The following is a 15,920-nucleotide window of genomic DNA, read 5'->3' as shown; positions in this document are numbered from 1 at the left end:
TCTCAATCCAGGCCTCTTATCCATACAATAAGCCACATTATTTGAAATGTTATTGTCTTAGTCTGTTTTGTGTTGCTGTAATAGAATACCACAGACTGGGCAATTTATAAAGAAAAGAAATTTATTTACAGTTCCAGAGGCTGGGAAATCCAAGAGCATGGTAAGGGCATCTTGTGAGGCCTTCTTATTTTGTCATCCCATGGTGGAAGGCAGAAGGGCAAGAGAGCGTGAGAAAGCAAGAGATGGCTAGATTTGCTTTTATAACAAACCCATTCATGATAATGACATTAATCAATTCGTGAAGGACCTAATCACCTCTTAAAGGTCTCACTTCTCAACACTGTTGCATTGGGAATTAAGTTTCCAACATATGAACTTTGAGGGCAAACTATACCAGTTATATAGTTCTGTTTCATATAAAAGAGATGCCATGATTCTCATGAATCAAATTTAAATTAATATCTGAAGCCAAAGTTTCCACATTTTCCAGAATATATCTCTCTGATCTAGAAAGTATATGATCATAAGGCCCTTCCTTCAAAAGGCTTAGACCATGTAGGATCTCTTTAAAGCTGAAAAGACAGCCTTCAACTTGATGAGAATGTAAGGTGGAACTTCTTTTTATTAGAGCTTTGATGTTCTCAGAGTGTCTGATCAATGTGTTCTGTAGAAAAACTGTAATAGAAGCCAGTATGGCCATTAGACAGAACCAGGGAGACCCTTAAGAGCATAGAAACAATTGTTAAAATTATTTTCAGTAAAAATAGTTTCAGTATAGAAATGGAAATGTTTTAAGTAAATTCTCTGGACTCTCGAATATCTAATTCCTTGTGTTTAATTATAGGAAAATAAAGCATAATATAATTTATAATATCCATGTTTTATATTGATAATATGAAACTTACGTATGGCTATAATTTTGTCCAGAAAAAACATTAGATTTGGGGAAGGGTGGTAGGTGGAATGGGGAATGATAATGCAGAAGATGGTCAAAATTGTGTGCCTGACATTTATTTGTGAAAATAAGTATGAATGGAAGTGTATAGTTATCAAATGTTTTATCTACATTTCTGTAGATTCATATATATATATTCAACCAACATGTGGCTTTGCCAAGGAGCTCATCTTTGGAGAGTGTTTTGGGGGATGAAAAGGATTTACTGCTTTTAGCTCCAGAGAATATGGTGCACCAGCAAGGGCTTCTATCTCCCTTCTGTGAGCTCACCAAATGCAGAGACTGTTATATTGGATATAAGGAAAAAAATACAAAAGTAGGCTGCTTATAAAAGAGAGTGATGCCTAAAATAAAGGCATTGAAAGATTGAAAATAAAGGGAAAGAAAAATATCTACCAGGCAAATGTGAATAAAAAGAAAGTCTGTTGTAGTAGTCTTGAGGCAAAAGACATCATAAGGGACAAAGAAGGACATTATATACTGGTAAAATGTAAAAGAATTTCCCAAATGAAAAAGAGTGAATACAAGAACATCATGTTCAGAGACATGGAAAATGAAAAATTTGTGTGGGTAATATCCAGTAATTGTGTCTGTTGCATGATGTTTGCAAAAGAAAGTTAGGGGTTAAACTCCTAGGTCAGGTGGTTGTCAAAACTTGAGTGGCCTTAGAGTGTGTTTGCCTCTGTTCTTGGCACTGAAATAAGAGAAGTCCTGAAATAGAGAAGATTCCATAACCATAGGATGTATGATATAAACTTAGTGATATGGCCAGTTGTAAATGTTTGTATTTAGTTATATGCTGTTGCTATAAATGCTCTTGATCTGTCGAAACATAAGTAAAATATGTTTTAGGTACTTGCTATTTCTTAAATTCAATAGTTCACACCCAACTGGATTGAACTGTGAAGTCAGAATTGAATTGCAGCATTAACCAAAAGTTGTTGCTATTTTCAGAGGCAAGCTTTCTAGAATCCTCTTGATTTAACTTGGTTATAGATCATGGTGTGGTATACCACGTTATCAACTTGATTTTTGTAGCAAGAAATAATGCAAAAAGCTCTGGGTTGACTTTTGGTATCTGCTACAATTATGTTAGCAAGTAGTAACTTAGTCTTATCACAGCTCTCAAATGTAGTATATATTTCAGATGCTACACACGACAGAATTTTTGGTGTTCAGAATTTCCAAGTTGATAAATATTAAATGTGCAGCTACATAAGAAGGAGACTTATTTTGTGGAATAAAATAAACTTTTGATTCATACCAAGTAGTGAAGATCAGAATGCTAATCCTTAACTGGACTTCTAGAATTTTTTAATTTTCATAGCCCTGTAGCTAAAAATAGTGTTTTCTTGAAACAGAGCTTTCCATTAAGTTTCTGATCCTGTGAACACCTTGTATGTACATGACTTAGTCAACATAGGATGGGTTAGTCAGTGTTAGCTTGCATTTCAAAGTAGACACTGTTAAATAAAGAAAATAATGCTTCATTATTCAGCATGAACCATTACATGTCACTTAGAGGAAAAGCAAGGATTTCTAGTTGATGTGTACTGATACATTCAGGCATATGTAGTACATATACTAATGCAAAATGATATTAAGTTGTTTAGTTATCTTATATGAAACATTAGTTTTAGGGTCACAGAAATACTGTTTATACAAAGTATAAAAATTGTGTTATAAGTTTCTCTAGTGACCTTTGAAGGGAGGCAAAGTTGGGTCTGAAGCTGTAATATATTTCTTCTAGAATTTTGAGTGCAAATGGTGTATTCAGTGAAATTCATGAGTTAAAGATAGAGCATGAAGACATTAGCCAATGCAGCTCATAACTAGAGTTTTCTGGAAGCTCTGTCATGACTACAAGGTTACTAGATTCATTACTGTAAAGCAGAGTTACAAACACATTTTTATATTAATTTCTTAGTGCTGATATCTGCTATAAATGCCTCACAAGAAAGATATTTTAATACTTTGTTCATTCAACTTGTACTAGATAATGATGGTCACACTGAGATCATTTCTGCTACAGTCTGATGCCAAGTCTTTTTCACTGGTTGGTCTATGTTGTGGGACAACAACAAGGCAAAGGAAATGCAAAAAGTGAAAGTGCGATTAAACTGCACTTGCTTTCAATGAGATTCTTTATTCAGTTATATACTTAGCTTTTAATTATGGTTTATTTTTGTTATTAAATTAATATTTTAATAAGAAACTATAAAAATGAATAACAATGAAATATTAGAGGTTGAATAGTATATTAGTGACTTACTCAAGATCAATAGTAACTTAATAGGTTCATCTGAAGAAGGAATCATTTATTCATTGCAGAAATATTTATTGAGTGACATACTATGTGCCAGACATTATGCTAAGCTCTGGTGATACAGCAGAAAGAAAAATGAGCTATTTTTTCAAGTTGATGCATGAAACTTTTTATAACTCTGAGTAAATAATTCAACATTTAATCAATTATATAACTTTCTTTAGAATTTATACAGTTTCTTAGAAAAACAGATGAGTAACAGCTTTTCAACATTTTAATAATCATGAATTAAAGGCCCATAGAAGGATATTTTTAGTAACCAGTTATAGTAATAATAGCTAGTATTTATTGAATACCTATTTGCCAGGTATTATATAATTCTCTATCATCCTTATAACAATCCTGAGAAATTTATTATTTTGAATCCATGCTTATAAGTTAAAATTTAGGGAAGATTTGAAGAAAATTTAGTTACAGAGTTTCTTATCAAACTGTATAGTAATCACCTTGATTGTATTGCTTCTAAAACTGAAAATTCCATGAAAGTAGAGCCTGTATCATTCTTGTATACATTTATATCTTCAGGGCTTGCACTGTGGCTGTGAAATAGTTGATATTCAATATATGAAATAACTCACTTTCATAGAAAAAATAAACTTCCCTTGATTCTATCAAAAGACCATTAAGTTTTACTTATCTCTAATTACAGGACTGCACAGGGCCATATTGATTTCTCCTCCTGTGCTGGCTGCCTTGAGCGCTGCAGAGAAGGGCTGATGTGCAACTGGAAAACACTCAGAAAAAAATAGAACCTGGAACAAAATGGCTGAGCAGGGAAAAGCTGTGCACACATGCCCATCATCTTTAGAGTACAATGCTGCTCTCATTCGCAAGCTAGAGGATCCCTTTCTTAACAATCCACCTTAGTCTTTCATACTCCGAATATTAATAGCCTTGTTCTTACCTAGCCTTACCTAGTCTAATTATTTTCATTTTAAAAAATTGTTCTCTAAAAATGTTGGCTAATTTGAAATCACACCAAAAGATACTTTATTCTTTTATATTTTTGCTATATAATTCCTGCTTTTGAAAGGATGATCTCATCTTATGGTTCTCAAACTTTATTGTGCATCAGAATTACTTGGAGGGCTGGTTAAAAATACAGATTCCTTCCAGATATTCTGACTTAGTACTTCTGGGGTAGGAACCAATAAATTGCACTTCTAGCAAGTTCCCAGGTGATTTTGATCCTCTGTAATCCTCTAAAAATAGAATAAATCTTGGCTCAACACATCCCATTTGAAGGGAAGAGTTATTTTCAATCACTGCAAGGCCAATGATTCTAAAGTTTTTGTTGTTGATTTGTTTTGCTTTCAAATATAACAGTCTCCCTGAAATTTCAATGCCAACATGATTTCTCAGACCCTTTACCTGCTATAAAATCTTTCCTCAGATGAGGAAGATTTTCTCAGAAGACCATTTGTTATCTAATTAGGCTTTCTAAGTGGGGAGAAATCACTTGTTAATTGAGTATCCCTTATTCACATGGAATTGATGCTGTTCCTCTAAGAAATAGAAAATTCAGATAAATAAGGTCTTCAGCTGGAACAAAAATTAGGACACTGTACTTTCCCCTCCATCCCATTCCTTGGAGGTCTAAGGGAATCAAGCTCACTGACTGCAGGCAAATGCATATAGTTTTATTGCTTTAACAATAGTTTGAGGAATGTGAGGTTGGGAGAAGAGGTAACATCAATGAGTGAGTGAGTGAGTGAGTGATTGGAGGAGCACCAGTTATTGGTGAGTAATTTGCAGCATACTACAATTGTAGAGCACAAATTCAGTATTTGAGGTAATTAAGTTTTAGATCTTACTTCATTTAGATTCCAGAATCATAGGGTTTGTTAATACATGTAAAGTCTCTGCTTAATTACAGATGAACTGATGTTATATCGTTGTGGTAGAAGAAATTGGGTTACATGACCTCCCTTGCTTGTTTCCAGTTATCAACTGAGATTGATTTTAGAAGAAAGCCTATTATAATCCAGAAAAATACAACTTGAACTCCATAATCTCAAGTGTTGAAATCCCAAAAGATGAAAATATAATTCTGAAAAAAATAATAATTCTTTATATTTATTTACATTTTAAAAGGGGGTTTGTTTGAGAAAAATAACAACAAAACAATATGCTGTACACGATAAAATAAGAAATAATAGCACATATTTTTACAAGCAAAAACACTCAGGTATACTAGCAATAGTCACACCAGTATAACAGTTATGATGCAGACAAACTGTGTTTATAAAGAAATTGGTCAAAAATGGAAATGTATAAATGCATATCACTGTGGTTAATAATTGTGTGCACCCAGCTTTATATAACTGTAGTCATCTTAAATTTCCTGATGAACAAGCGAAGCTTTTTAGCAAGATGGATCAAAAAATTCAGTGGGTCACCAACACACATGTAGTTACCCAAAGAACCGAGATCCTGATAAATTTTCTTTCACAAATGCAGACATACAAAATCTTTCATTTATTGAAAAAATTTCGACATGTTTGGGTTCAGAAACAATGCTTATATGTAAAGTCAACGTTGTGATAATGCACTTCTCGTGGAATCAAATTTCTGATGTCCAAGGAATTCAAAGAGAAGCCTGCCCTAGTTCTCAGAGAGAAACCAGTTCACCTCCTGTGTTTGTTCTGTATGGGTCCCCGGCAGATCGGATGGTGCCTGCTAACATTGAGGGCAGATCTTCTTCACCTAATCCACTCAAACTCACACACTAATGTCATCTGGAAGCACCCTCACAGACACACCCAAAAAATGCTTTAATAGGTTTCTAAGTATTTAATCCAGTGACATCTAAAATTGAATCCATAGGTCCACCCCTTGTCAACTTGGCTCCCATAAGTCTCTCCTTAACCATACTTAATTTCCAAATAAAGACTGTAACAGCCACCTAACATGATGCAACTAACATGATGCAATAATCCTGCATACGACCAAAAACTAATCCCTTCCCCAGAATTCAGCTTTCAAGATTTCATATTTGAGATTTTAATATTTCGAGATTGTCATTTTCAGGATTGTAGACATGAGAGATTTTAGACCTAAGGGATTTAGACCTTAGGGATTTTGTATCTTTTCAGATTTCAACATTCAGGATTATGGCATGTGGGATTGTGTCTTTCAGGATTGTGATCCAAATCCATTTTAGAAAAGGTCATCATGAGCTAGAGGTCCGAGGATATTTCTGGAAATATTTTGGTGCCATACAGGTTATTTAATACTTTTTTTTGCTTATATGTCTGCATAAAAAGAAATGGGATTATGATAACTTTGAAATAACATTTTACATTAGGATTTAATTCCCACTTTCATTTACTATTAAATTGAGAACCTGAGACTTTTGGCCCTTGTTACTTTTTTTACCTTTTTCTTTGACCTATATGTATATAAAATATAATACTTGGATTAGTTTCCAATAAATGCTTATTTAATTGAATTTGAATTTATTATATTGAAACTTTTTAAACTACTCACCTACCTAGCCTGACATTTGTATTAGCTTGTTATAGTTCTTGTAATAGAACATATATTTTTTTCCCCCAAATTAGTAAACTGTAGTTTTATAAATACCCCAAAAGAAACTGAGTCACATTTCTTTACTAACATTACTGAGATGATGTGAGAAGAATTAACTCAACATTCTTAATAATGGAAATATAGTAATCAATATAGTTGATGGTTGTTTTGATGATACTTATTTTTCTTCTGAGAAACAAGTGGGGTTTTTTGTAAGTATCCAATGTCTTTTCACTCTAAAATATTTTTTTCATTATCAAGAGTTAAATAAAAGAGAAGATGGCTAATGGAAAAACATACTGCAAGAATGCAGGGATGAAACGTAAATAAACCTCATGTTAAATAATGGTCAAAATGAAGAAGACACATTATTTACAGTATTTTGTGTGGAATGCCCTTTCCTGGAACCTTTAAGAACTAGGATAATTACTAACTCAGTCTTCGGGAGTTTTATTCTATTTTTTATTTTTTATTATAAAAACTGAGAGATCTTTTTTTTTTTATCAGTTGTGGTTTGAAGGTGTAATTTAAACTTAAAAAGACAAAAGATGCATAGGCATATTATATCAATATGGTGATTTTGTTATCCCTTTTGTATATTCATCATGAATTTTTGTATTCTGTTAAAAATCACTCTGAAACAGACAGTGGGTCCATTTTTCATCAGTAGATCATATTAAATTTTATTTGGAATATCTCAGATAATGATTTGTATCATTTTGGTAAGGGACAAGATGGTGAGACTGGATAATATAAATGCTAGACCAATATGGTTAGTTATTAATTACCTGTATTTCCTTAAGCTACTGTCTTTTTTTTTTTTTTTTTTTTTGAGACGGAGTCTCGCTCTGTCGCCCAGGCTGGAGTGCAGTGGCGCAATCTCGGCTCACTGCAAGCTCCGCCTCCCAGGTTCACGCCATTCTCCTGCCTCAGCCTCTCCGAGTAGCTGGGACTACAGGCACCCGCCACCACGCCCGGCTAATTTTTTGTATTTCTGGTAGAGACGGGGTTTCACCGTGGTCTCGATCTCCTGACCTCGTGATCCGCCCGCCTCGGCCTCCCAAAGTGCTGGGATTACAAGCGTGAGCCACCGTGCCCGGCCAAGCTACTGTCTTTAAAGCCTGACTCCAATAGTGAGTCCTTTTGTAATCAAGCCTCCTTAGTTTCCTCATGAGTGAATTTCAATTATTGTTTTTCTTAATATAAGAAGTTCTTGTTCTGATCTCACCACAAAAAAAGTGGTAACTAGCTGAGATGATAGATTTGTAGCTTGATTATGGTATTTATTTCACAAGTTATAGGTGTATCAAATCATCAAATTGTACACCTGAAATATAAAGAATCTTGATTTGTCAAATATACCTCAATTTAAAAAATGTTCTTTAAATAAATGTTTTGTGGAATAAAAAAAAAGTTCTTCAAAAGAAATCTTATATCTCCAAATGGAATCAGGTAAAAGCGGAACGCCCCTGGTTCCACGGAGAACCTTTTTTTGAGGAAACTTAGGCAACTTGCAGGTACCCTATGTCATGAGGCAGAGTTTGAAAACTACAATTGACTATCTCTAAATTTCCTCCCATGTGATGATAGTTACTACTTCAATACATCATCCTTAAGGAAAATTATTAGGTCCACACTGTTTCTATCCTTTGAATTTTACACATAAATTTTGTAATCAAAAGTTTATTTGTAATATCAGATGGAATCAGATCGTTGTTTTTTGTTTTTTGCTTTTTCCACTGACAGGAACATAAGATTTTGTTGTGTAGCTTAAGTCAAATGCAGTTTGGAATATATATTTTTTAAAAATTGTAACTTACATATCCAAATACAATTTTTCAAGGAGTATTCAGTAGAAATTAATCTGTGAAAGAAGAGGAATTCAGCAGTGGCTTATTTGATGAATGATTTAACATGTTTATTTCTTCCCTTTCATCAAAACTCTGTGTCCCCTTGTTTGCCCCCTCTGACTTCATACTCTGGAGTTGACCAAGCTCCCTCTTCCATTGGACTGTTCTGGGAATTTTGAAATAATCTGCTTTTTCCTCTCTTTCCCCTGTTGCTTCCGATGCCTTAGAATTACATTTTCCTCGCTGATTTAGTTTAGAAAAGAGAAAAGAGCTTCCATGACTAGTAGATTATCACTTTTGGGTTTGCTCTTGGAAGTGACAAGATGCTAGGATCCCTCTTTGGAATGTAAAATTTATCTCTTATATAGAACTGATATAAATGTGCACCAGAGACTATAAAACTCTGATACTATCTACTGTACTGTATAGCTGAACGCCACAATGTGTCTGGTAATCTATTGACTATCATAAATGCTATTTCTACAGAAAAGTTAGGAGGTCCATATTTCGGGCAACCAATGTATAGCTGAACGCAGAGCAGTCATAGTTGAGTACTAACCATATGATTTATCCATCAACAGGTGCATGTGCTCAGAAATTCTGTATCCATAAGAAATCAGAGTACTTTCTTTTCCTTTTGCAAGTAAATTGAATTTAGCCTGAGAGGCTGAGGGGAAATTTTCACATATAAGCCATGGTTTTGTGTTTTGTGTTTTGTTTTGTTTATAGATATAGTACTAACTGGATGGGTGCAATAAAATTCATAGGTGGTACTAAGATACAATAGGATTTGTGAAATGGACAATTGTCTTGCATAAATAGCAAGTAAAAAATCAAGCCTGTCCTTCATAAAAATTTTATTCTGGGGTGTGCTTGTTTTCCAAAACTACCTCTACTAAATCTCCTGTTAGTCCTGAAACTAGAAGGCAGAAAAGCTTCTAGTGCTACAGCCAACTGCAGTGTAGCCTGAGAAACAGGCAACAAAAATAGAACACCAGGATTGCTGTGCGTGGGTGAGGCAGAAACCACATTATGAGCAAAAGCTTCCAGTATTATTTTAGAACCAATACAGAGCTCTGCACTTCTCTCCTCTCTCTTCCAAAAACACATACTACAAAAATAAAATGAAATGAAATGTATGTGCATTTGCCCCCTTAGAATTATGATTCTTAATTTTTTTCTTGCCTTCCTTTCTTTGGAAGCAAATCGCCAGTATGGAAACACAGTGTGTAAAGCAAGCTTCGAGGAAGGAAAGAGTTAATTGCTTTTAGGGCCCTGCAATAGAGAATTATGGTTTGAAAGATAGAGGCTGGACAGCTGGGTTTGCTGGGGTATTTTTAAATGCATTAATGCAGGCTCCAATCACTCGGCCATGCTTGACCTATTTTTGGCTCAGGCCGACCATTGTTCTATTTCTGTGCCTGTGGGCCATGCTGTTGTTGATTCATATGCAAATGGATTATCACTCGCTTTAGCCAACTTGAGCTGAGAGAGACTGAGAAAGGGGGAAGAGAGGCACAGACACAGATAGGAGAAGGGCACCGGCTGGAGCCACTTGCAGGACTGAGGGTTTTTGCAACAAAACCCTAGCAGCCTGAAGAACTCTAAGCCAGGTTTAATTGGTTTCTTTTTCTCATGGGTAGACTTAATAATTTTCTACATATTCTGACAAAGAAATAACCCCGAAGCACGTTCCTATTTCCCACCTGCTTGTAGTTTCCGGGATAACCTAAACTCCAGAGAGCTATAGCATCCACTCTGTCCTTTCTGCTTTGCACACAGGTTGGTAACATGGGAAAAGTGTCCAGGTCTTTTTAAAAGTGGATGCCCATTTGAGCAGAAAGGAAATCATTGTCGAAGTTGATCCTCTGCTGCTTCTCCTCAGGGAGGAGGGAGAACCAGCGAGGGTAGCTCCTGGGGCCGGTGCACTGAGCAGTGATGAATGTTTCATGTAGCTGAAGTAAGAGTGACTGGAATATGCTGCAGACAATTTACGAGAGTGACTCCTGTTTTTCCTCAGATGGGGTGGCTGGACGAGAGCAGCTCTTGGCTCAGCAAAGAATGCACAGTATGATCAGCTCAGGTAAGATCCTCTTTCATAACTGAGACGTTTTAGGTTTGAAAGGGGGCTGGCTTGGGAAATGCAGCTAAGAAAAGCACCTCTCTTAAGGAAATTGCTGCTTTTTCGTGTTGATGTTGCTATTTTCTTGGTGCGTCTGTAGGGTTTAACTTAGATCCCTTCCATTACTGTTTCTGTGCATATTCAGTCTGCTTAGGGACAGCAGCTTCTGAATGAAATTGCAAACTATTGCTTCTGATGAAAGATGAGACTGAGATAAGTAAAATGTGGTTGGGGGTGTTTTGCCTTTACTATGCAACTAGAAAAAGGAGCTCTGTACTGATTGTAAGCCTATTCTAATAGGACTTTAAAAATCAGGTAAGTTCATATTGGGGCGTCAGTTTAAATTGCAGCCCCACTAGCCTGACGATTTTATATTTACTCTGTGCCTACAGAAGCACATCTATTTATAGACCTACCTTCTAAAATGTGTTTGCTACAGAGTTATAAAGGCAGTTTTCTTTTTTCCATTATGTGGCTTTTCCTCATGAGCCCCAAATGAAACTGTTTAGGATGAAATAAAATTGTTATTAGCAGATGCTTATTTTAATTTTCTTCAGAAACATGTGGGAAGTCTAGCATTGTCAGGCAGATGTGATGGCATAACACACATGTAAATGTGTTAAAAGCAGGTGCAGCATTTTAAAGGATAATAGGAACAGATTCTAATTTCTAGTTTCTCAAGGAGATGAGCTGGTGGGAGATGGAGCTTGTCAGCCTTGTCAATTTATACTTACTAAATGAACATACTCTCCAGGCAGTATCACTTACGTGTAATTATTGCCTTTCATATTTATTTCCTATGGCTATTTCCTAAAGCTTTGGGAACTCTTTGTTTCTGTCCTCTTCTGAATGTTTCAACCTAAAATTGGCTTAAAGTTCTCACTTAGATCCCACTTCCCATGTGGGCTTAATCGTAATTATAGATCACCGCCTAGATTTCCATGATAAGAATGCCACATAAAGCAGTGTTTACTTTGTAGAGCTAGGTGTGAAAGAAATATTCCACAGGTTGGCATGATGTCTGTTTTGGTGTTAATACACCTTCCCATATGGGGATCTATGTTTAAAGCTAGTTTTCTTTAAACCTTGGTTAGTTATGATAATTTTAAGATCCTTCTGTTGACCCAATCTTTTCATGGAATCAGAATAAAATATCAATTTTGCATAATTTGGTATTTATACATTTAAGTGACAGGAATTATGTTAATGAATAGTGCCTGCTTAACAAAAGCAAACCTACCAGAATTTCAGTACAGTTTATTCTTATAGCTGCAAAGCTGACAAGGGCTCCAGGAGGGTTTAACAGGTATGTCTCTAATGGGACTGGTCATTTAACTTAGCATTTTATTTTTAAAAATTTGGATGAACCCTTTGAAAATAACTATTTTAGAAATCTTTTCAGCCCTATGCTTTATCCTTTTAGTCCTCACTTCTGTGTTACAAATTTGATATTTTTTTCATATGGTAGAAACATACATGCCTTCCAAGTAGCAAGTGTCTGCTGAAGCTAAGGCTGGCTACAGGTGTTTGCAAGCTTTGCTTTTTTCTCTACATCTTTGATAATCACATACAACTTTACACCCATTTCAGTAGAGATTGTCATTTTCCTAGCATTTAATGGTTTGTATAGAAAGCAACAAGATTTTCAGACAGGGAAGTGCTTCAGGCTGTCCATGCTTTTGCCAGTTCTACAAGAAGCAACATTGAAGCACCAGCTAGCTATTAAATGAAAGGTGATGTAGGTTAACATCGACTCCCAAAACCTGTCTGGTATAAAAACATAATCACTAAGTTCTATTTATTTTTAAAATTTGAAGCATAAAAACAATTGCACCCTTCCTACCATGCCATATATTTCATATATGTTCTTAAATTTAATTTACCTAGTCTTTATTGTATACTTCCTGTGAGGCACTGGCTCTCAAAGTTGGACTCACCAGAAGCACTTTACAAAATATGATACCTAGATTCCACTCCCAGAATGCCTGATTTAATTGGTATGGGGAACAGCCTGGGGATTGAGGTTTTTAAAATCTGCCCACCTTAACCTTCAGCAAACTGAGATTCCCTGCTGTAGGGCTAGGGAATGGATGGTGATGCTGGTGAACCACTATCAGTAGGGTTTGTCCTTCGAGTTAACTGCTAAATTAGGGGTATGTTTGTGTTAATTTAGCTACAAATCTTGTTCAGCTCCCTTTTGGACCAGTGGTCTGGATGTGATTCATAGGCTTAGAAGCAGAGTCTTTGGATTTGAAAGAGAGATAGGATGCCTGGCAGCAGTGCAGAGGAGTGGAGAGAGCACTGTTCTAGGAGTCAGACGCTCTGTATTCTAGCATGAGCTCCAGTGCTGGCCGATTATGTACTGATTTTTTACTTATCTTCAAACTGAAGAATAATGATGTCCTCCTGCTTGCCTCTTAGCATTCTTGTGAGGTTCAAATGTATCAATATGTCTTTAAAACATATACTCACTATTATAATTGTTGTTTTTAGTGAAATGAACCTAGGATCTTGGTTTTCAATGCCATGTTCTATCTTGCTGAACAAGCCACATGAGTTACATTGTAGGTCACATGGGGGAAATGATTGTTTGTTTTGATAATCAATTTGCCTTAGTTATCTTATAAATCAACTATTTATTTTGTTACCTTGGTTTGATAAGAGTTAAGATCTTTCCTATGCAGATTATCACTATAGGTAAGAGTAGGGTGTGTATGTGTGTGTGTGTGTGTGTGTGTTCTCTGAAATGTCTCATTATGTAATAAAGGCAAAGAAGTTGCACAGTATGTGATTGAACAGTGAACCCCAATGGCAGATTTCTTGAGATTGTTTTTAAAACATTGGTTCTGTTGTGTAATTTCTTTAGCAATTGCTTTAGAGTTCCCATTTGTTGTTCTAGTTATATTGGATATTATGCACTAATATTGATGGCTTTTGTACGCAGCTCTTTATATACTATTGGAATACAAGTGTTTTTTATGGTTTTTTTTTTTTTTTGATATTGACTCGGCCAGGCTAAACATGTTTGGTAGAACCAGGTTCTATAATATTGTACTAATATATTTTAGTTTAAAGTTCTATAATATTAAATCTTAGAATTCAGTATGAGTGACACATTTTGTCAAGTACATCCCTACTTTTGTGGCTTGTATGGGCCAGGGTAAGTGATAACTGTAGCAGAAAGTGAAGCATGTACAAATACTGACTCAGGTCACTCTGCAGGAGCTGGCAGGATTAGGGGTGTTCTCCTGTTGCCAAGCATGTTGCTTAACACGTTGGGCAGCAGAGCTGTCCAGACAATATTGGAACAATTATTATGAAGGAATTTCCTAGAGTTCGTACAGAAGTAATGTAAGATATATTTACAATAAGGAAAGCTCATATTTTGGCCATCTATTCTTATTTTAGGGTATAAAAGAAAAACATTTAAATCAAAATCCTGAAATTCTTTTATATATCTTCACCCTTTTTTGAATCCTTTTGTTCCTTAGTGTATGGTGTTGAGGGGAAGGGAACATTTTAGATTCAGTAGTCACGTCACTTATGTCTACTTGAAAAGCAGAATCTAATTATGAAAATGTAAGTCTGTGAAATGTTCCTGTCATGTCAAGAATCACTTCTGGTATTCCCCATAATTACTGTTTTGCCATTCTCTAACTCAGGTTATCTTCACTTGCAAGTCTGCTATCAATTGAGATAGATGATAGGTATCAATCAGAAATATAATTATAAATGGGCTCATTGAGAATGGAGACAAGAATGAGTATTTCATATTTCTAAGGATGACACAGGAGGCATAATTATTGTTATGTCCGTTAAGTAAGAAAATTCCAATAAAACCCCTTAGAAGACTGAAATTAATCCAAATTCTGAATTCAAAAAATATTCTAAATGATGATTTTAATTTTGGAGGTGAGTAATTTTAAAATGTGCCTCATAATTTCTCACTACTGATAAATAATGAAGTGAGCCCAAAATAGCATGTCAGCCAGCAAACACTCCTTCCACCCCTGTCACCCAATATATTCAACAGTAACTGAGCAAAGAAAATGATAAAACCTAATGCAACATACCTCAGAGGCTAACAGCCAAGAAAAAATGGATGCAGAGGTTCTTTGATCGTAACAGAGAGACCTGTCTCCTGGGCTGTCTTAGAATTTTACTGGCAAGTTGACCAGTTCCTGAGGATTCTCACTAAGATTCCCAAATCTGAAGAGAAGAAAACTGAGTAGGTATCCTCACCATTTTGGGTTGTTCTTGTTTTCTCTTGTGGCTGAGAAATCGTAGAAATGAAGGCTTCAGAGCAGCATACTAAATTGGGAGAAAGATCGAGCCACAGCTCTTTGGAATGACGTACCTTTCACCAACTAACCTTAGAGATTCTACCAAGAAGAAAATCATCAACTCATTGAACCCATGGAATTAGACGTCTTAGTATTGCTTCCTACAAATAGAGCACCTTACATAAATTTTATATAAAAAAAAGCTGAAAGGTGAGATGATAAACAAGAGAATGAGATGAGAAAGGAGATATAGATCTCAGGAAATGAATTAAGAATGGAAAATCATAATGATTATGGAAAAAATATTCATTAGAAATAGAAGAAAACAGAATAGGCCCAGGTAAAAATCTTTACACATAAAGATGAAAGGTTTGAAGAAAATCAGAATGAATGAAAAAGGAAAATAGTTAGACAAAGTAGAAATTCTCAAACATGAAAGAGGCTGCTTGACAGTGAAAGCCACACAGTGAAGAGATGAACTTAAAACAAACAAAAAACTAAATTGAGAAGTAGAGAAAAGATTATCAAAGTAATGAGGGAGCACTGAATGCATTTAAACAACTATTGGATTGTGTTTATAGGGCAGAAAGCAGATATTATAAAGTAGGGGAATGTAAAAATATTAATAAAGCTGGCCAGTGTGAGGTGTTAGAGGTTGAGATGGAAGGATGTGAGAAATGCTAATATCCTTCCCTTTCTGAGCAGGGACAGACTCCCTGCTGCTTAAAATAGAAACACATACTTAAAAAAAAGATTCAAAGCACTGATTTTTAAAAATAGTTTATTTAACCTTAAAGAGGTCTTTTTGGAAATAGTATCTCTTATGTTAAGGAAGTATTTAGTACATTTATAG

At 35.3% G+C, this 15,920-nt stretch overlaps 1 protein-coding gene across 7 annotated transcripts in view; it reads left to right on the top strand.

The window, feature by feature from the left end:
- Nucleotides 1-15,920, top strand: part of HDAC9 (histone deacetylase 9) — a 914,075-nt gene that overhangs the window by 397,255 nt on the left and 500,900 nt on the right. For all 7 annotated transcript variants that reach the window (XM_055272501.2, XM_063637042.1, XM_055272504.2 and 4 more), the window contains one exon: nucleotides 10,683-10,745. In XM_055272501.2, the coding sequence (XP_055128476.1) occupies nucleotides 10,683-10,745 (63 nt within the window). The remainder of the gene's footprint in view (nucleotides 1-10,682; nucleotides 10,746-15,920) is intronic.

This window comes from Symphalangus syndactylus, chromosome 3 (genome assembly GCF_028878055.3).
Source record: "Symphalangus syndactylus isolate Jambi chromosome 3, NHGRI_mSymSyn1-v2.1_pri, whole genome shotgun sequence".
Classification (NCBI taxonomy): Eukaryota; Metazoa; Chordata; class Mammalia; order Primates; family Hylobatidae; genus Symphalangus; species Symphalangus syndactylus.
The sequence above is the reverse complement of the archived record's forward strand: the minus strand, read 5'-3'. Positions and strand labels throughout refer to the sequence as shown.